The following is a 21927-nucleotide window of genomic DNA, read 5'->3' on the forward strand; positions in this document are numbered from 1 at the left end:
AGCACCCGACTGAAGAACGATGGCGGCCGTAGTGGGCCAATCCTCGCCACCATCCTCCCAAGCCGTGAGCGAGCTCTGCCAGAACGCCCGAGAAGCCTTCCTGGAGGCCTCGCGGCTGCTGCTCACCTACGCGGATAACATCATCAGGTCAGCGGCGCGGGCGGGCCCGCCAAACAGAGTGGTGCCGGGCAGGAAGTTTGTGACTCGCAGCTAGCGGGGCTGGGGGCGGGCGGGCGGGATCTGATCAGCTCTAAGAAAGCGCTGGCGGCAGCGCGCAGGGCTGTCTCCGTGCCGGGTCCCACCTCGAGGGCCATCGCTGCCTGGGCGCTGTGCCTAGGGCGCTGCCAGCCCCGGCCGGGCCCCGGGCCCCCTTCCAGGTGTTCAGCCCCTGGTACCTTGCCCATCACCCCCGCATCTGGATACATCATGCACAGCGGTACCTTGCTACCCTCCTTAGGGTAGCCTGTGCATTTCGTACACCACAGTCCCTTTGCATTGGCCACTCACTCGGGGTAGGTACTTCTTGTCACCTTGTTTTCATGTTTAACTCCTTGAATTGTTGTTTAAAAAGAACATCTAAAAAGGTCCAGTTTATCTCTTCCCTTTTGCCTCTTTCTCTGCTCAGCTCTAAGAAAAACGGGCAAATGACTTCTACTGTCAAGTTTCTCACATCTGCCAAAAGGAATGAAAACTCGTGGAAGAAGTGATATCTTTTATTAGACCAACTGGATATTTGCAAACAAATCAGTTTATTTATTTGCAAGCTTTTGTGCACGCTTGCATCAGGCATAGGAGAGAGCAGAGCTTGTAAGTTTTCCTAGGTAGACATGAAAATTTATATTTCACAGGAGAGCTGAAGGTGAGGTAAAATCTCCTGTTTGGAATAGTTCGTTTTGTCCAGGTTGGGCGCAGAGAAAGGCTGAGAGTCTTTCCCCCCCCCCCCCCCCCCCCCCTTCTGTGCCTAACCTGGACAAAGCGAACTATTCCAAACAGGAGATTTTACCTCACCTTCAGCTCTCCTGTGAAAAATGAATTTTCATTTCTACCTAAGAAAACTTTTACAATCAATTCTGATCATGTATATTATGTGTTTATGTAGGACACATGCCATACATGCAGTGTTTGTGTGTAAACTTGGCCAGGTCTTGATCTTGATTTAAACTGACACAGATCTGAACTTCATAGACTTCAAGTATATGCATGAATTTTAAGTTGGTACTAAATGAGCATGCCACTGTTCCGGGTTGAAAGTTATACATATAAATATATGAATTAATAGTGTAACGGTAAATGTGTTGCACCACTTAAATAGGCCAAAGTTTCTTAAAATTACTCTTACCTTTTAATAACAGTGAAAGGTTACTAAAGGGTTCCCCACTCTGGCTGGAGGCTTACTTGTGTTAATGTAATTATAAAATCTCTCTCTCTCTCAAATCCTATCAGCCACCCAAATGAAGAAAAATATAGGTCAATTCGGATTGGAAATCCAGCATTTTCTACTAGATTGTTACCTGTCAGAGGAGCAGTAGAATGTTTGTTTGAAATGGGATTTGAAGAGGTGAGTGAATGCTGACAGTTTGCCTTCTGTTTCATTCAGTATTTTGTAATTGCAGCAGTTTTCATTCACTGTATAATAAATGTGTGTTCTTCTAGTGCCACTTTAGGTCCAGACTTTCTTTGTAGTTACAAGACCTTAGATTCCACTTTTTGGCTAGTTTAGGTAGCTCTTTTTTCACTTAATGTTTTCACTTTCTTATCCTTTCCACAAATATCTACTGCCCAATAGCAGATAAATGATGCAAGTTAATAGGTGAGGCTTTATCAGAAACTGTTGTCCTTGTGTTGTTGAAAACTCTTGAGTGAAATCCTAGCCCTGTTGCAGTCAAAGAACCAGTTTTTTGCCCATTGTCTATTAATATGGCCTCTCTCCCCATAGTGTCTGTTCGTCCCAGTTTCTTGCATTAGAAATGGCTTTATTAATTTTTATGTGCAACAGTTGATGGAAAGGTCATCTGAAAAATACACATTTTGTTTTTCATGTTGAATTTGCTTAGTTCTTTGTCAGGCTTCTCCCTTTTGAGATTCAGCTCATTCTCTTGTTCAGGTGCAACTGTTCTGCTTCCTGTTGTCATGAGGCCCTCCCCCTCTTAGCCAGCCAGTACAACTGTTCTGGTGGAAATGATCAGGGAATCTGGGAAAAAGATTATGATTGCAGAAATAAAGTGGTCTTTCAGGTTGCTAGAGCTAATTCCACAGGGAGGTTCAGGGTGGCCTGTGGGCTGGATGCGGCCCATGGAGCCCCCTCATCTGGGCCCTGGTGCTGCCCCTAGGACTGAGCTGACCCACAAGCCACCAAACCAGCACTGCACACAGGGCCTGGGATGCACATTGTATCTGGTTCTGCTCTGGGATCTCCACCATATATGTGCCCACCCCCTCCCTGCCTGGTCCAGAGTGGCCATTGTGGGTCCTGGGACCCACGCTGCACACTGCACCCTTTCCAACCAGTCTGAGATCTATGCTACACACAGGGGCACCTCACATCAATCCAGGATGGACACTATATGCAGCATAGTCCTGGACAGGGATGAGGGAGGCCCCCATGTGCACTGGATCTAGAAGGAAATGGGGTAGGGAACAGAAGGGTCCATGGGCCCAATCTGGCCCCATGGACCAGGCCAGATTTTGGCACCCCTGGTGTAGATAAATAAGCACCATTGTTAGGAGGGACTTGTGTTACAAAATAAACCACCTGTTTGTTTAGTACAGGTTGGAGTTTTGAGATTATTCTGCTAGAAATGAAGGCAGGTCATGGGTATCTCCTTCGCAGCAATCTGAAATGTCTGGTTTATTTTTGTGCTGTTTGTTAGACTGACTATCTCTCAGGTAGGAGGGAATAATTCCTGAGTTACATTCCCACTTCCCACCCAAAAGTGAAGATGCTTCTTTTCCTGACTGTGCACGCTCCCTGTAGTATCATAGTAATTAATGTACTGCAGAATTTTCTTCCAAGTTCGGCAGTTTCCCTACCATCCACTCCATTATGCAACTTCCGTGTTTACCCAAATCCAATTTGAACTGAAGGCAATCCCCCAATAATTTAGATTCTAAACATGGAAAATTATACAATCATTATCATTTTCTATGTATAGAATATAATTATTGGGGGGTCATCTTAAATTCATCCCCTATGGAGGGGAAAACAGTGGCAGGAGGTGAGGGGCCAGACCCCTGTGCTTTGCCTTTCCCACGCTGCTGCTTACCTTCTCTGCTTTGTCTTCAGGGCACTCAGTAGCAGCCCCAGCCTGAGAGCCAGGTTGGGGTAGGAGTCCAGCTGGAGCTGAAGATAAAAGGGGGTGAACAGGAGCAGGGGAAGGCATTGTAGTTTTTCCCCACTCCCCAAGCCATACTCTGCAAGTGTCCCCCATGCCTGCCATCCCCTGTACGGTCTTCCCTTATTGGGAGTCCCATCCCACAGTGCATGAGCCACCCAGCCCAGGACAGACAGTGGCTCAGTTTTGGCTTCAACCTCAAGTTCAGGGTCAAAGCCACAGCTGAGCTACCATTTGCCCTGTCAGTGCTTGAATCTGAGGCTGCTTTTTCCCCATGGTGATTGAGAGAAAAAAACCTCATCTTGGATTTGAGTAAATATGAATATCACAGGACCGTGTTTGGAGGTGATGCCAACTATAGTTACTCCTGGAACAACTAAATTAAAAATAAAACCATGTGGCCCTTGCCCTTCTTAGAACAAAAAGGAAACTGAAATATGCTTTTAAAACCTCTATCTGCAGCAAGGCCAGTGGAGAAGAGGTTAAACTGAATAGTTTAATTTGCATATATTAAATATATAATTAACTTTTCTAAGCTTTTGCATTTCAGGGAGAAACTCATCTCATTTTCCCTAAGGAAGCTTCAATTGAGCAACTGCGTAAAATCAGAAATTTAATTGCTGGGGAAAGAGATAGCAGATTGAATGAGTCAAATCAAAATGAAAGGTCTGGATCCTCTCAATCTATAACCAACACTCAGACTGTTGCTCTTCAACCTTCAAGAACTGCTAACTCTACTCCAGGCCCTTCCAGTAAGCAAGTAGAGACATCCATTGAACAGTCTGCTGAAAAGGTAAGCCATCTTTTAAAAACCTCTTGTAATAACTGTGATGAAAAAGGAGTTACTGTGCAATTGGAACAATCTGAATGAGAGTTAAGGCAAAAACAAGAACGAAAATAGTTGGGACGGTCAAAATTTGGATTTTGCTATTAATCATCTAACCTTAATAAGGTTCCTGAATTCAGGTTTTAGTGAATATGGACTCTTTCTGGCAGGGTGGGGCGTTCTTTCTTCAAGGTGGAAAAACTTTTCCAAAGGAATGCAGAAATTGCCACAAATTGTTTTTCCAACTTAATATTTTGTTGTCAAAAACTGCCATGCTGAATGGTTCAAAGAAAAATTTAACTTAAAAAAAATTTATGATAAAGTGGGAATTCTCAGTGTATTCATGCCTGTTTCTCTTGCATTCACAGTCATAATTAACTTCTTGATTGTACCTTGTGATATGCCAGAACGTAAAACCCTATAGCCATTTGCAAATAGATCAATTCATGATGATTAAGGGATTCACTTCCATTCAGGCAGTGGCACAGGCAGGAAAAAATGCTAACATCCTGATTTTAATCAATAGCCATACCAGAGTCCATAGTGGATTGAGGGAGTGTTAGGCATTTATGGGGTCAAAACTCTTGTTGGAGTAACTTTTTTTTATTTAGGAGTAAATGGAGTAGCAGAGTTTAAGATTTTGAGGGACAAAGGTGATTTGAATTGTGATTCATTTATACTGAAAAGTGCCTTCAGAAAATTGACTACTTCTTTCAGAGAACCTTTTGACTATATTTAATAAAGATGGTGAGACTTCAGATGTACCTGGTCTTCTGCGGACATTTGCTTGTATCTGAAGCTCTGCAACAGAAGGTGTCTTGTTCCCATTCCTCCTATGCTTTATGATTTTCATTGTCCCTGAGAAACACAGCTATCAGTCTTTGCAGCTGGGATTTGATAGATTAATTGCTCTGAAAACTAGGGTCAAGGTATTAAAATGGCATGGGAAGAATAAAACGGCTAGCAGAAGGATCTTAGCAGAGGCCAGAGATGGTTACAGAAATCTGAGCTGTGGAGAAGATGGTAGTCTATAACTTTTGCATTATTCCCTTATTCAGTGGTTGGAGATGCAGTAATTTGCAGTCACCTGAAAACATCAAATAAATATATTGAGTGGGTGCTTAACTTGAGGGGGAGAAGAGATGAAGAATCCTGGCAAGCTAGAGCTGAAAGAAATATTGTTATAAGCCAATGCTATCAAGTTACCCATTTTCAATGGTACTACATTTGCATTGTTTTAAATATTGAGTCCTGTGCCAAATACTAGGTTCACTGTAGTTGGGCTCTGTAACTTCCTCTAGAAAGTCAACAGGATTTGAGGATTCTCTGTGCTGTTGGATTTTATTTAATTATATTTTTTGTTGTTTGTCTAACTTGTACCTGTTGTCTGAACTTCTAAGCATTTCACCTAAGTCTTCCTGTAGCTAAAGACAAAATCATTACCTGTTACTGTTGTCTCAGTCTGTAAGAATGCTATATTTTTGTGGTTTCAGTGGCCTAGAATAGGAGCCAGCAACCCAGGGTTGCCTATGGAACCATTTGACCTGGACCACAGATACGGGACTTCAGCTGCAGCATTTGCTCTCCTTGTGCTGCCACAGGAACAAGTGGGGGCAGCTGCTGAGTCTTAGCATCCACCACTGACCTAAGCTAGGTTCCAGTCTGCAACCTGAAAAGGTTGCCAGCCACTATGCTAAAGCTTGACTGATACAGCTTTTCTGTTCAGCAAAGACATAAATACCCTTGTAGTTAATAACTTTTGAGGATGGAATGCTCCTATAGTATTGATGTCCTGTAATTTTACCTTCAAGGAGAACTGATTTTTCTGAAAGAATTGTCCATCTGTCAAGACCTCCTTTTACCAATCCCAAATATTCTGCTGTGGTGTCGCTCCCAGTTTCCCACAAGATATCTGAACAGCTTGGACCTCTGCTGGAAAAGACAGATGGTTCTTACTGAATGTGTTGAACTGGTGTAATAAAATGAAGAGATGCCCACGTATTTGTAAAGCACAGCATCTTCCTGATAGGCATACTAGCAAGGCACTCAATTCCAACTAAAAGTCAATGATTTGGTTCAACAACCCATGAATTACGAGAACTATGATGTACACAGTTAATGGTGCATGTCATTGTGTCAAGAGGAAACAGTATTGTTCTTGTCAATCCCAAATGAGCCATCCGGTCTGCAATACTTTATTACCTGTAATGTAGAGCTCTTGTAATAGTTGCATTGTAAAGAAAGTCTGACCTATTGCTCGCTGATTAAGATGCTCAGACTTGCTTTTACAACATATTTTGGAGAGAGAGGAATGCTAATATTATTTTAGTTTTTTGTTTGGGGTTTTTTTGTTTTTGTTTTTTTAAAAAGGAAGCATGAGAAATAATGAAAGTACCATCTTGTGATGTTCCAACTAAAAAGCAAAAGCCACACAGGATACTAAAATACCAAGGAGGCTTCAGAATCTCTTGAAAATAACATGTGCTACATGGTTTTAACACCTTTTAAGTGCAAGCATCTCCAGTCAGAGGTGCTCAAGTTCATTATACTGAGTTACTGAAATATAGCTTGAGCTCTTCTGACTGCAAGAGGCAAGGAATCCTCCATATCTCATGGAGATAACTATCTGCTCAAGGATGTACTTGACAGTCTGGAAACTTTGTTGTTGTTAAGGTAATAGAGCACTTCTCAAGAAATCAAAACATGCAATGAAAACTCTTTTACAAGCAGCCAGGGCTTCCTTCAATATGGCAAAGAGAAATAATAGCACTGCTGGGGACACTTCCAGCAGCTGTTGACTTGCTCAGCAACTAGCTTCAACTTACTCAGCGTAAATAGAATATTTAGTGCCCCACATCCAAATAACATATTTAAATGCTCCTGTTTTCAATGCAGAACAAATCCATTTCAGCATTATGTCAAATCAGTTTAACTTTTTTGCTAGAAGTTTACAGCGTACTAAATCTGAATGAGTGGTTCATTGCTTTGCTTGAGGAAAAACCTAAATTCCATTCTTGGGGGAAACTGGTCCTTTCTGTACCATATGGGGAATATCCCTTCTAATTTACTTACTAGGATTTTGGAACAGTCAAAGAAAAGACTGCCATGTGCCCCGAACATGCTGTGACAACTTTTTGGGAAGTTCTAGTGAGTAAATGCTGTATGAATATTAATACAGGCCAGACATGAGCAGTATGAATTGTATCCTGTTTATTAACGAGTCTTAGTGCCTTGATTTTTTTGCCTTGCTGGTCCAGAAACAGGGGACACAATGTAACTGTCCATTGCAGAATCTCTGAAATAATCTTTTTAGTAGAGAGCCTGTAGTGAACAATTTATTAAGGAAGATTTAGGAAAAATAGGACTAGGAATCTAATTTCATATCTACCCATAAAAAGATATATTTCAGCTGCACATAAAAGCTGAAAAGATCAACCCTTAAGTAGCCCATGTCGATGTGTAAATAACTCCTAGAATGTAAGAGCTGTGCTTTCTCTGGAATCAGCAGGTTGGAAAGATGTTCACTTGCATAAGCATCTGCAGCCACTGGCTGAGTAGGCACGAAACACTTGTTAGCTGATTGTCATCTCTGAGTAGTCAGCTATCAGTGTGGGTACTTCACCAAACTGTACAATGGCAGATCGTCTAATGGAACAGCACTGATGACAGAACTGCCTCCATCTTTGTGGTGTGTAGATCTATTTTGGTTAATGTCTTTGTTCACCATTACATTGATGCTTGTAAACCAGGAGATGATCAGGTTGAATGCTTATGAGCAGGAGCCAACGCTGGAACTTTTAGATCTGTGGATGGCCATTACCCGATGGCTACTCTTTGATGTCCACAGTACTACCTGCTTGGAAGCCCACTGGAACACACTGTGCCCCTATTCCTTATTGAAAGGGGAGCCTGCTTCAAACCATTCTTCTTTCCTACAGAGCCACAAAAGAAATAAGCAGAGAGAGAGTGCTTGTACCCATGACAGGGGTTTAATCCCCAAGGTTTTATTTTATGCCCCTAAATTGAAACAGTGGGTTTTATTGAAACCTGCTACCTCAATTTTCCCATCGCATTACAGCAAGGAGCCTGATACTTTTTTGTTTGTTTTGGGGGAGGGGTGAGGTTGTTTTTTTTGTCAGAGCGGTAGCCTGCTTATGGCTGGGGGGCAAGCTGCTGGTGGGCAGAAGAGGCAAGGGACCCGATCCTTTTTTGCCAACCTCTTCCAGGGCCGGGGGCAAGCTGCTGGCGGGTCAAGCAGCCCCTGAGCTGCATGGGGCCCTGGTCCTTCTCTCCACTGTGGTGGCACCCCCTCAGGACCACCCAGGTGGGCTACTAGCGGGCAGGTGCTGGCCCAGCTCGGAGACAGCACCTGGCAGATCCATTTGTTCCCCGAGCCAGCCAGGGCTTCCAGCACATTGTGCACTGTCCCCACCACCTGGGACTGCCCAGGAATGGTCTGGCTTGCTTCTGGGGCAGCATGGGGAGGTGGCAGGTAGGCAGCTGGGTGTGCTGGAGGCCAGAGACAGCAGCAGGGATGATGCAAGGGGCTCTGGAAGACTGCCAAACCTGCATTTCCACAAGCCTGCCCAGGCTTCCAGGGCCCTGTGCACCATCCCTGCTGCTTTTGGCTGCCAGTACACCCAGATGTCCTCCTGCTGCCTCCCTGCACTGCCCCAGGGGCAGGCAAGCCAGCCTGTTTCTGGGCAGTCCCAGGGAGTAGGAAGATGGTGAGGACAGTGCACAGGGCACTGGATGCTCCAGTGGGCTCAGGGAACAGTTGGATCCAGCCAGGTGCTGCCTCTGAGCTGGGGCAGCACCAGCCTGCTAGCAGCCCACCTGGGTGTCCCTGGGGGGCGCTGCTGCTGCAGAGGGAAGGACCTGGGCTCCTCGAAGCGCAGGGCCTACTTGGCCTGCTGGCAGCTCTCCCTCTGGCCACAGATGGTCTCCATAAGAGAGGCGGAAGGTGGTCTCCACGGGCATCATAGCACTTTGCAACATTGCAAAGTAAACTCCACCCAGATGTAGTTTAGTTTGAAATGATGCAAAATCATTTAAACCCCCCAAAACTTGCGCACATATAATGTGTGATGCCATTAAGCCACACAAATTACTTTTTTGTTATGTGTACACTATGACAACCATCACATGTACAAGCGTCCAGAGGAAGCAATAGATATACAATAGTGCAACAGTGAATGAGGGGAACCTCCAAATAAAGATTCCATAGATGTTGAGCCTAAGCACAGAAGACCTTATTTTGTCATATAATTAATCTTCTAAATATATCTGCCACCAAAATGTATTTATTTTTTGTTCAATATTAATATGTACATTGTAAATTGAATTTATTATGGGTGGTTGCTATGTTATATTTTTTTTGTGGCCATGGGGGGGGCTGTAAATGTCCTGCATCAAGGTTGCTGCTTAGAAAGCAAAGCTAATGTGGATAAAGTAATATGGCCATTTTTAGGCAAGTCAGCTCAGCATTGATCCTTTTCTGTGGAGAACAAGGAATGAAATATCATGTCTTGTGGATGGATTCTAGCCTTTGCCACCCAGCCCTAGGCCTTTTTGTATCCTTCTTACCAAAAAGCAAAAAGAGGCTATTGAAAAAACTCTAGGGCCATGTCCACATGACCGGGGACAGGCATTTGCACCACAAATAATAGCAGTGCAGTTTTGTGCCAGAATGCACACCCTTGCCCATGCACTTTGCAGTGAGACACATTATCCTGCTGCTCCGTGTGCTGTGGGGGTAGGGGAGGGGGCTGGCTGGGGGCACAGGATGCTTCAGTGTGGGGCTAGCTGGCAGGCATCTCCCACACTGAGGCACTCTGTGCTCCAGCCAGCCAGGGAGTGAAGATGGGGGAGCAGGCAACCCAGGGCTTCCTGCTTCCCTATCTCTGCATGCCGCAGAGCCCCTGCACTGAGGCACCCCATGTCCCAGCCAGCCACTCACCTGCAGGCTGGGGAACAGTGTGCCTCAGCATGGGGGCTCCATGTGCTTCAGTTAACGGCCTGCTCCCCCATCTCAAGGCACACTGCGCTCTAGTGAACCATTGACCCTGCCACCCAGGCACCCTGAGCTGCTTGCTCCCCCATCTCCTTATTTGTCCTGGTACATGCCAGTTCAGCATGATTTGCACCACTTTTTCTTCAGGGTTTTTTGTTTGTTTGTTTGGGTTTTTTGCTACTAGGAAATCCTGTAGCAAATTTTGCCCCAGTGCTGCATGCCACACACGGTTTAATGAAACGCATGCAGTTTGTGGCATTGCAAAGAGGGCTCCAGCACCACAGACCACACGTGCCTGCACATCTGCATCTGGCCTATGAGTTTTTTGAGCTCAGTGCCCTTGCTCTAAAACTTACATACAGCAGAGTGGTAAAACAGAACGGTGGGAGTATCTCTGTGTCCAGTATCTAGCATGAATCCTCCTCTATCAGTTAATGGTCATGAACAAGCCGTAGCTCCCCAAAATTTAAGAGTATTCTATAAATTGTAGAACAAGCAGCCTTTTTCTACCACCAGCCCCCACTGCGAGCCACACCCCTCCAGCCCACAGCAATCCGCAAATGCTGCAGATAAATTAGCTAGCAAAAGGCAGGCATTAGGACCCTAAGGATGCTACTCCTGCTGCAGCAGAGAATATAGTGAATGCGGCAGGTGATAGGACTCCTCCATTGCTGTGGCTGGAGCCAGCTTCTGATTTTCTGAGCCTCTTTGGGCCAGATCCATTAAATTAATGGGCTAGATCTGACCTGCAGGCTATAGGTTGTCGACTCCTGCCAAGGGGCATGATAGCCAGGTCAGAGTCCCCAGCAGAAATGAGCTAAGTCATGATGCTCCTAACACTCTGGTTTACTTCAGGTGTAAGGGAAAAAATGGATCTTTATTTTAAACGCTCTCTCAGAAAGATAAAAGTATGCAAGACCTGGCCATTAGGACTGTAAAGGACCACGACCAACAAACTCTTTGTACTTCAGCTATAGGGCTACCTGGTCTTACTGTAGACTCCACCTGCTTTTAGAGCTGTTACTAGTGCCTGTATCGTATCATACACATCCTTAGAAATGCAAGTCTGATGATGTTCCACTTCATAGTCAGGGACGCCTTGGAGGGGACAGGGCTGCTGGTGACAGTGCTGTCACTACCACGACCAGCCAGCTCATTTCAAAATGCAGGAAGGTGGTGGGCTACTTCCGCTGGAGCATCAAGTGGGGCAAGATGCTGTAGGACAAACAGGCAGAGCTAAGCATCCCACAGCACAAAATCATGCTGGATATGGAGACTTGATGGAATTCCACATAGATGATGCTTGAAAGGCTGGTGGAGCAACAGAAGGCTATCCGTGAGATGGCCTTGCTCGGGGAGATTGGGATCAGCGCCCCACTTAAGAAAACAGAGTGGGATAACATCTCCCAGATCTTGGTGGTCCTCAAGCCATTCCTTGAGGCCACTGAGAGCCTCAGCACTAGTGATGCTCTCCTTAGCCAGGTGATCCTCATAGTGAGGGAACTTCAGAACCAAATGGAGAAGTTCCAAGGGATCGATGTTACTGGCTGGGGCAAGCTACTGTCGCCACAGGTGCAGGCACTGGTGAAGCAGCTGAAGGAAGGCATCAAGAAACGGCTGGATCCATTGCGATCCGGTACAACCCATGTGCTGGCAGGCATTTGTGACCCGAGGGTGAAGGGGAGCACTGTGGCAGCAAAACCTTGGATCACTAGATGGAGGTGCTGGTGAACAGGGCCAGGGAGGCAGAAGGGCAGAGGCTTGGGGACATGGCAGAGGGAGATCCACTTTCCCATGCCAGCACTCCATCCACCAGCCATTTTCTCCTACCACAGGCTCTGCCAATGTGGGCCAAGGGCATGGCTTCCATGTTGGGGTCCAGAGGCACCAGGCCCCAGCATCAGGCAGGTAACACCGAGGCCTCGGTGGCTACCTATCTCACCGAGGACATGGAGCCACTGCTATGCAACCCCTTGGCCTACTGGACAAGCCACAGCCAGATGTGGCAGGATCTGGCCATGGATGCCCGGGAACACCTGTCCTGTCCCCCAACCAGTGTTCCGAGTGAGAGGGTGTTCGGCATTGCTGGGGATGTTGTGACACCCCACCGCACCTGCTTGGATCCTGGTTTGGTGGAGCAGCTGGTATTCCTGAAGGTGAACCTCCTGCTGCTGGGGTTTCACAAGTTCCACATGCAGGTGGAGTAAGTGCCACCCTCCTCACTCTGTCCGCACCCATTTCCTTTTTTCATTTATTTTTTTAAAACCATTTAATGCCCTGCTCTCAGAGCTGGAGGTGGCACTCACTGTATCACGAGCCAGCAGGGGAAGAACATCTCTCAGCTAAGCTCCCGTGCCAGGACGAGCTTGGAGGTATGGGCTGGGGCTATGGGGAAGGAGGAGGCCCCAGGTCCTGGACATGATCTAAAACTGCACCAAGCCAGGGTTGGGAGGCCTGGTAGGATTGCCGATGGTGCTGCAGCCCCCAAGAAATGCCAGGACCGCAAACCTCCCTAGTGAAAGGCGGGTAGGGAGGCACCTTATAACTTCCAGCCAGCACATGCACACACAATCCTGGCTAGGGAAAGCCCAGACCTGTAAAATCTTTGAGAGGCCTGAGGCTTGCTGGTTGCAGTGGAATGGTGAGGCTCCAGGTGAGCTTAGCTGCCTGGGATGCCATCTGTGAGACGTGGGCTGCAGTGTTAGGGGAGGTATGAAGCTGCAGAACAGATGCATGTCACCCTTAGATATCAGGGGCCTAAATGGGCAGTCTCCTGCCTGGGAAATATCTGAATTGGTTTTCCATCAAGGCATGGCAGGTGAAAGAGGGGCAGGCGATTGGCCCAGAAACAGGTGGGTGGGCTGAGATCTCCCCAACACTGGGAAGGTCCTCTGTTCCTCCTGGATGGAATAAATAGTGAAGAAACCAGAGGCTGGAATGCAGTGCAAGTTTCGGTGCTTGTTTGAATTTACAAGCCACTTTTCACAGATGAGCCTATGAACTGCACTTCATCAGCCTCCTACATACAGAAATTCATGGACTCAATATAGACATTGGATTTATGACACACTACAACCTGCCTGACATCTGACTCCCCAGGTACCTCTCCACTTTTACCTGCTACATCCCCCTCACCCCCTGACACCTCAGTTTACATTTTCATTGACTGGCTTTCTTGCCTGCATTGCATACCAGCCTCTGGCTTCTTTACTATACCTTCCATCCAGGAAGAACACACACACGCACCAACTAGATGCTTCTTCAGCCTGACAAAGGGTTTTTAAACCCAAAAGCTTGCTAACATATATTTCTCCAACTATTCAGTTGGTCTAATAAAAGATATCAGAGGTACCCTCGACTGGTCCGTGCTGGGCGCAGGACCCAAAGGGGGGTCAAAGGGCCAGGGGCCCACCACAAGGGATGCCCAGAGCAAGAAGCTTGAGAATCTGACTGTCCTGAAGGCAGGGCCAGAGCCTAAGGGGGAACCAAAGGTCCCAGAGAGGGGACCACGGCTGGAGGGGGTGAAGGATACAGTATGCGAGGCATGGACCACAGCGTAAGGGGAGGTACGGAGCTACAGAATGGATGTCAACCCCAAGACACCTAAATGGGCAGCCTCCCACCTGGGAAACATCTGAATCAGTTTTCCATCAAGGCATGGCAGGAAAGATTGGTGGGCAGTTGGCCCAGAAACAGGTGAGCAGGTGGAGATCTAGCCAGCACTGGAAAGGCCCCCTGTTACAGGCTACCATCCCTGCTGGTCTCATCCCACTTCACCTTAACACACACAGTCACACAAGTGTCATGAGTTTTGCTTTGAACAGTTTGAGGTGCGGTTTCCCAGAAACTGCTGCACCTATCTCCTTGAAATCTGGCAGGCTCGTAGCCTCAGAAGGGGCTACCATCCCTGCAATTTTCATCCAAATCAGGCACGAAATGACAAATTTATAGGCATTTTAGTGATTCCCCATTATAGCCTATGGCTGAATCTCCAAAACAGCGTTGAAACCTTGAAACAGATTCAGCCGAATCAAAACAGAACAGTGATCCAAAATACTGAAACAAATCACTGTCCTCCAAAACAGACAAATCCGAAATTGAAACAAGACATACCCATTTCGCACAGCCCTATCCAGCTGTGGAGCTGCCCCTGAAGGATGAGCCTCCCAAAATGTGTGAGAGGCCATGATATGCCTCAGTAAATGCTTTGTGCTTATAATGTTTTATTGTTCTTTAAAAGTGTCCAAAAAACCTATTGAAAATTAACCCCCATGTTTACCTATAACAACATAAACCATCATGTAAAGGGAATCTCTGTGAAGGAGTCTGCCATCACCTATTCTACGTAATTTCATGTAGGAGTCTCTTATGACTAGTAGAAACTGGATACAGTCAAGAATAGCTGTGTTCCACAGACAGATCCTCTTGTTACACTCTAAGTCTCCCAACCTGCCAGCATGAAATGTGCTTTTCAACGTTTAGACCTGCTAATATATGCAGTGTCTGCAAAGGTTATAGTTTGGGTTAACTGCAGGAACTGAACTGGAGCATTTATCTAGAGGAACCCCTAATCATTGGCAAGGCTCTTAATTTCAGAGCTGTGACAGAGTTGCAGCAAATACCATCCTCCTGCATAGATCAGGTGTAGGATTTTGCACCTTTACCTTTTAGAAAGAGACTCTCCATCCCTTTCTACTTCAACCATGATAGCAAGTTCTATCTGCTGTATAGATTAGCCACTAGATGCACATTTTTCCAGTGACTTATGCAAATATATCCAGTTCAGCAGTAGATTATTGGAAACCAGGAATCCTGGATTATTTCTGGCTTTGAGAGGGGATTGAAATTCATAGCAATTGCGAAGTAAACTAAACTAAACAAGGTTTGGTTATCTTAGCTAAAAAGCAGCCGTGTGCTAGGTGGTGGGTGGGAGTTATGTTAGGGATATAGGATCTGTGCCTGGAATTGTTATGCAAGCTGTTTGCTAACTTAGTTTTATATTTAGATTACATGTGTTAAAAAACTGATTGATACTGCAACTGTAATGTTCCAGAGTTAGGAAAACCTGGGCTTGGGGTTGCCCTTGAAACCTTATTTTATCTACCTCATGTATGTGCCTTGATTCATATTTAATTAAGGACTGTGTACTACAGATCCCCCAGCTCATTCAGTGAACAAGGAGTTATTCAGTATTTCCTTTTATCCTTCATTTGGTGTGTAGTCCTAAATCTTTTATTCCACAGTGCATGCCACTTCTATGCATGCGCCAAATGTAGAATTATTAATGCCCTTCTGGCTATTTAGCAACCAGACTCTAACAGCCTTAGAGCATTTGGCAACCAGGCTGTAACAAATGTCTATCAAGTATGCAAACATCTGGGCCAAATCAGGCATGTTTTACTGTGCAAAGTCAGTCATGATATCAAGGCAACCTCCTTTCTAAATTACAAATCCCAACTTCACAGCACAGGAGGTAATAGAACATCTCAAATAAGATTTTTAACCCAGTTCCTTCAAGATGATCAAAACAGTGTGATTTTCCTTGGAAACAGTAGAACGATTTTATTCATGAAACTTTCATAAAACATTCACCTGAGGTATATACTTGCCTTGGTAAACTTCCACTCCATAAATGATAAATGGATGATAATAATGATAATCGTGATAATGACCTAGCTTTTCTATAGTTCATTTGTCAGTGCAGAGCACTTTACTATCCCCATTTTAGTGACAGGAAAACCAAATACAGATTTAGGTGAAGGACAGACGTTGCATTTGTCCCTGGACAAATTGCACCCATGTTCGTCCTGGAACAGAAATATTCCAGGACTGGTGTGTACGTACATCACCCTTTTACTCAGGGTGATTAGAGCGGTTGAATGCACGGCTGCTTTTTGGCCACTGATTTAATAATGCAGTCCTGGGTTAAACTGTTAATATTTCTTATCCTGTGAACCTTTTTAGGATTTATCCTAGGACAACAGACATGAACATCTGTGTGCGGGCCAGGAGCGGTCCAAGGCTTTCGGGGGCGCGCGGCGGGCTGTGGCCGGGAGCCCGCAACGGTAGGGCTGGTACTTTTGCACGACGGACTAGAATTAGGCATGGACTCGTAGCGGTTAATTAAAGATTGTTTTACTTACACTGTAGGTGGTCGCGGTGCAGGCAGGAAAAACTTTCTTGAGTTGCAGTTACAGACAAACACAAGCGGAGTTTGCTAGGCTCCACCGAAGACACACGAGCAGAGTTTGCTAGGCTCCGCAAAAACAAACACGACAGAGCTCTGGATACCCTTGACGAGTGCGCAAAAACCGTAGATACGTCTTAAGAAGAATTTAACGAACGAGACAGGAAGAGGTTGGTGGTTGATCAGGCCGCCGAACTTCTCTGAGACGCACATAAAGTTTCTATTACTCTGCCGCGTGCTCAGAGTCCCCACAAGATGGTTGTGGAGTCCTCTACCGTTTGGGCAGAAACTGCTCAAACCTTTTATACGGCTAGCAAGCCAATCACTAGCCACCACGTGGGAATAATTTAGAAACAGCCAATAATGAGGTACGAATTTACATACGGGTGGCGGGAACGCCTTTGCACCGGGGTTTTCTCTCTGCAGCTCAGAATTGCACTGTGCAAAGAAAGCTCCATGTGGTGGGAAATAATTCTGCAGTGCCGAAGCGCGCACACAATCATTGGGTCATGACAATCTGGATGATTGTACTTTGTCCTGGGATAAGATCCTGGGACAAAAGCAACATTTGCTTATAGCCCTAGGGATTTTCTCCACGTCACCCTGCAGAGCTGGAAATAGAACCAGTCTCTCAAGTTGGCAGTCTGGTGTTTAGGGTCTTATATTGGGAAGGGTCAGCAAACCTTAACTACAGACTTCAGCACTTATAAGGAAGGAGTATTCATTGGCAGTTCCCTGGCTGCCTTCTGGAGTTGCGTTCAGTAATAAAAGTAGTATATTGCATGGGAATATAAACAGCAGTGAAATTTGTACTTGTCTTTTTCCTCCAAGCTCTGGGAATGGTCTCCTGGGTACAAAATGCCTTGTATTTCTGTTTCTTTCTTTCACTCCCCCACTATTGTTTGTGAAATAGCAGATATGTCAGCAGATTTACTTGGCACAGAAATTTGCCATTGTAGCTGAAAAGTTGTAAAGTGCTCTACAAGCAAACCCTACTTACGTTTAGCCGGTAATCTAGGAATTGGCACAAAAGAAGCCATAATGTACGCATAGGCAGATCCCTGTGTCTGCTTATGTTCAGTTTCTTACTAATGGAGCAAAACAAAAATGAGACACAATCCAGGAAAGATTTGCCCTACAGAGGTGATTTCTGAATCAATTAATGTTTCAACTGAAGCATCATGAAAATAATGCTCATATGGTACAATGTTATATTGGGGTTTAATGGAGATCTTTACAAAAATAAGTTTAAAATTCCTCTTAACTGAAATCTGTAACTGTGACAGGGGCCTGTCTCGGTGCCAGTCACAGTACCAGCCCGCCCACCTGTCTAGGGCAGTTTGCCCTAATTCACCCTCCGCACTTTGATATAATAATACTAGGTGTAAAATACAGGAGGCTGCCCATTTAATGCCCCAGTGCCTAGGGTGTTGTACATGGCTCCAACCTTCCCTTTATCATGTCCCATGCCTTGCAGATGGCATCCAAATCACTCCTAACTCCCCCAGCCCCATTGCTGGGCTGCACTAGGCCACTGGCCCAAACTATCCACTGTTACTCCCCTGGCCCTATTGCTGGGCCACATTCAGCCTCGGGCCCAAACTTGGCCTCAGGCGTCCGGAGACTTACCTTGGTCACAAGCCCCCTCACTGGGGCCTCTACTCACACATGTACTCTGGGCTCTATTCCTCTCATCAGGCTTCTAGCCCCCTATACCCCTCACTAGGGTCACTATTCTACCCCCTCACTGGGGCTATGGGCCCTTACGCTCTGCGAGCCTCAGGGGTTTGTAGATGTGCCCGGACCCACTCGGCCTACAGCCCACTCAGGCCTCAGGTGCCTATAGGCATACCTGGACCTCACTCTTGACCTGTCCCTAGGCCTCTCTCTGGTTTAGGCCTTGGTCATCAGGCCTTCCTGGCCTCTGTGGTCTTGCCCCAGCCTTACTCAGGCTTTGGGCGTCAGACCCTCCTGGCATCCATGTTGTTGCCCAAGCCTGTTGCTTTTTACTCAAGGTGTGCTCTCCTTGCCTTTCCTCTCCACAGGGTCACCCCACTGAGGCTTTGCAGCATCCCATACTTGGTGTTCACTAGCGAGGCCCTGGTGTGGCATTTCCTGAGGACCGCCCTGCCACAAGCAGCCCTACCACACCATCCTCCCCAGCAGGGTGTAGTTTTAAATCATTTCCCAGGACCAATGCAGGCCTACCTGCCCTGGTCTTTCCTCACCCCTATGGGCTCCTGATGTTGTACCGGGGCTGCTCTCTCTCCTAGCCCCAACTCACTGTTGCAGTCTCTATCTCAAGGCTCCCTCTCACTGGCCCCAACTTTCTCAGACCCCTTATCAGACACCTCCCATCAGAAGGGTGTGCTTTCACCTCTGTCATTACAGCTTGCTGGCCAGCTGACTGCCTAGCCTCTTTTAGACAGTGATGTTCCCCCCATCAAAGGAACCTTCAGTCTCTTTAGGCTCTGGCCCTGCTTCCGTGCCAGTTAGGGTGCCAGATGGTTCTCCACAGCCCTGACCTGCCCCTCATGGTGCACTTAATTGCCCTTCAGCCTTTCGGCTCTGGCCCCTGGCTTTGACCAGTCGAGATTCCCTAGCAGTAGTGTAGCAGCAGCTGACCTCCCTGCTCAGCAGGTGCCACCATAGAGCCCTCCTTTCCTGGGCTAGCCTGGTGCCCCAGGTATCTTACATGAGGCAGCCATTTGCTCCGCTGGGCTCACCTGAGCCCCTGGCCTCACCCCTGCCAGTTCTAATCAGGGGCTTGCCTAGCCCCTGTGTAGGCCCATGACTTTTGCAAGGCTGGCCTCGCTCTTCCCTAGGCCCAATGCCTTCTCCCCAGGGCTTGGGTCCCTAGGAATATGCTTCTTCCCTATAGTTCCTACCCTGAGCCTCCAGATGTACCTGGGAACAGCACATCTCAGGGCGGTGAGATGTTACTCCAGCAGCAACAACTGCCAGCTCTGCCTCTCAGGGCCTCCTCTTATGCTGAAGCCCCACAGGCCAGCTCCAATGTCATGTGACCTCCTGATTGGCTCTGCAGTCTCCTGCAGGCTGCCTCACAGCCTGCTCAGGGCCTTAAAGTGGCAGGCACCCACAGTAACAAAACCTGTTCAGTATGGAGTCATGACCAGCAACCCTAATATTCTAATATTATAAAAGCCTAAGTCTGTCTGTCTGCCCGAAATGCTTTATTCGCACTCTGATTGGCTGTCTTGGCAGCCAATCGGAGTGCCCTACATAGACAGGGACAGACAGTGGAGCGCCTCCATGATAGTGGGGACTGAGGGGCCAGAGAGGAGCTGGCCTCGCCCCCACTCCCCTGCTCCTTGGAGGCAGAGGGGGATAACGGGAACTGGAGTGCCGCCATAATGGAGGTGATGGGGGGAGCGGGGGGAGGCCAGCAGTGCTGGCCTCACCCCACTGGGTTTGCTCCTTGGAGCCAGGGGCCAGTACCTCCCCCCCCAAACAACAGCTGGCAGGGAGGGGAGCAGGAAGGGGAGGGGGGGTTACAGCCCAAAGCAGCAGGAGTGGGGAGAGGAGGAACAGCTCTGGCCTGAGGCTGGGGGGAAGGGACTCAGGCCTCTGTCCCTGCCCACCCCCCATCATTCTTGATGGGCAATTGGCTAGTACAACTATATTTACATGTAGCTAGATCAGAGATTTGAAATCAACCAGTTTATGTGGAACTACTTTTGCGTTTCACAGGGTACACTGATCTTTCAAATACTTCAATCAAATTCTCAGCATGTACTAGTGTATGAGAACCCCTCTCTCCAAAAGAAAGCATTGGCTTCTATTCCCTTGCAAGAGTTGAAAGAGAAGGCCCAAGAAAAACTAGTGCAAGCCAGGAAAATTGACAAAGGTAAGAGTTTGAACTGTCAATTTATGTAAAACTAGAAATATTGGGTCAGATATCTTGGGAATACTGTGCATTCTGTTTAAGGTAGCATTAAGGCATGTTTCTGCAAATGGTTAGTACTTGGTTTACATTAGGATGGTATTCAGAATTTATTTAGTAATCCATATGATCCAGTGAGTTTACCACCTTTGTCAAAAAAGATAATTGCTTTGAAACTGACAGTAAGTTCTAATTTCCGTTTGCTTAGTTTTCTTTGTCTGGGATCATAACAGATGAAGTTTTGAGCATCATATTTCTTCTGTCCCTCAGGTTAACCTCTTGAGTTACCAGCGTATCATATGCATTCAAAATCCATGTGTTAACAGTGCTGAGACAAAGTAATATATTAAATACAATGAGATAGGGATTGGAGGGATTTCGTAAGTTCAGTTCACGTGAGCATTTCTTGAATTTATTAACCCTCTGCCTTGTTTTACTTTCTCTGTCTCTTGTTAATTCATTTCTCTATTTTGAATGTTTTCTCTCTCATTTCTGTTATTTTTCATGCTTTTTTTTATTTAATTGATCTCCATCTGTCCTTTGATTCCACTGCGCGAAACCTTCCAACAGCACTGGAATAAATAGGATTTTCATTTCTCTACATTAAGAAAGCGATTTTTTAATGTATATGCATAGGCCAAGAAATTTTAAAAATATATAAGAACATTAAATTAGGATTTTCTGGTCATGTTTGGGCACTTAAGTCTGGGATTTTCAAAGTATCTATGTTGCTTAAGAGAGTATGACTTCCATTGACTTCCCCCTGCACAACCTGATGAAGGTGTAGGGCATGGTCAAAGCTTTTGGAGCCCTCTTGATTTTTGAAATTTTGGTACATTTGGAAGAAAGCAACTTGGTTGTAAATATGTGATGAGCTTTTTGCTTATCAGTTTTGTGCTTACCTTTGTGGTAGTGTTATAGTGAGAGTGAAGGAGGTCCTGAATTTGTTGCTTTTAGCATACACGAGCATTTTAAGTATGACTCTAGTTAGAGAAAAATCAAGACAAAGAATCTAAAATTTTGCTAACAATTAGGAGACCAGTGGAAAAAAGCTATAAAACATCCTCTTTAGCCAATTAGAAAAATTAATAAGGAATGTACTAGTGACTAGGGATATGCGAAACTTCGGCAGCTGTTTCCTTTCAGAGGTGTTAGAGGTAGAACTACCTTGGAAATGATGCTGATAGAGTTACAGTCTTTTGAACAAGAATGCAATGTTTGACTTCATTCCCTATGGCCACGTCCTGTTTAAATGAGCAATTTAAACTGTCCATAATTGTGTGTGCTTCTAACTTTTGTGGTATTTGGGTCTTTCCAAACAATAATTTCTTGTTTGGTTAGATCATATTTGTCATTGTTTGCATTCTGTGCCTTTCATGGAAAATTTGTTTTATGAACCAGAAGTAGAATATTCACATAATAGTAACAGTTTTCAGAAATGAACATTGTTATATTTGCTGTTCTCCAACAGAAAGAAAAAGTGTCCTCTTAGTGTAATAACCTCATTCAGCTTTGGCAGAAAGCTAGAGAGAAAAGGAATGGTAAAATAGACACAAACTATCCAGCACTAAGCAGTAGGTTTTATTTATGTACAAATATGAATGTAAATTTTTCATTTGTACAGTGCTCAAATCAAAAGACAGTCTCAAATACCAGCCTTGGTTT

General features: G+C 45.9%; 1 protein-coding gene across 2 annotated transcripts in view; it reads left to right on the forward strand.

Annotated features, from left to right (window-relative positions):
* The first annotated feature begins 4 nt into the window (after positions 1–4).
* The window catches only part of NGLY1 (N-glycanase 1), a 58507-nt gene continuing 36584 nt past the window's right edge, over positions 5–21927 (forward strand). For both annotated transcript variants that reach the window (XR_002093687.2, XM_014603241.3), the window contains exons 1-4: positions 5–147; positions 1444–1558; positions 3883–4125; positions 20070–20226. Coding sequence is in view for 1 of the 2 variants with exons in the window: in XM_014603241.3 (XP_014458727.1) it covers positions 20–147; positions 1444–1558; positions 3883–4125; positions 20070–20226 (643 nt within the window). In the remaining variant the exon portion in view is untranslated. The remainder of the gene's footprint in view (positions 148–1443; positions 1559–3882; positions 4126–20069; positions 20227–21927) is intronic.

The sequence above is a fragment of the Alligator mississippiensis genome, chromosome 5, assembly GCF_030867095.1.
Source record: "Alligator mississippiensis isolate rAllMis1 chromosome 5, rAllMis1, whole genome shotgun sequence".
Classification (NCBI taxonomy): Eukaryota; Metazoa; Chordata; order Crocodylia; family Alligatoridae; genus Alligator; species Alligator mississippiensis.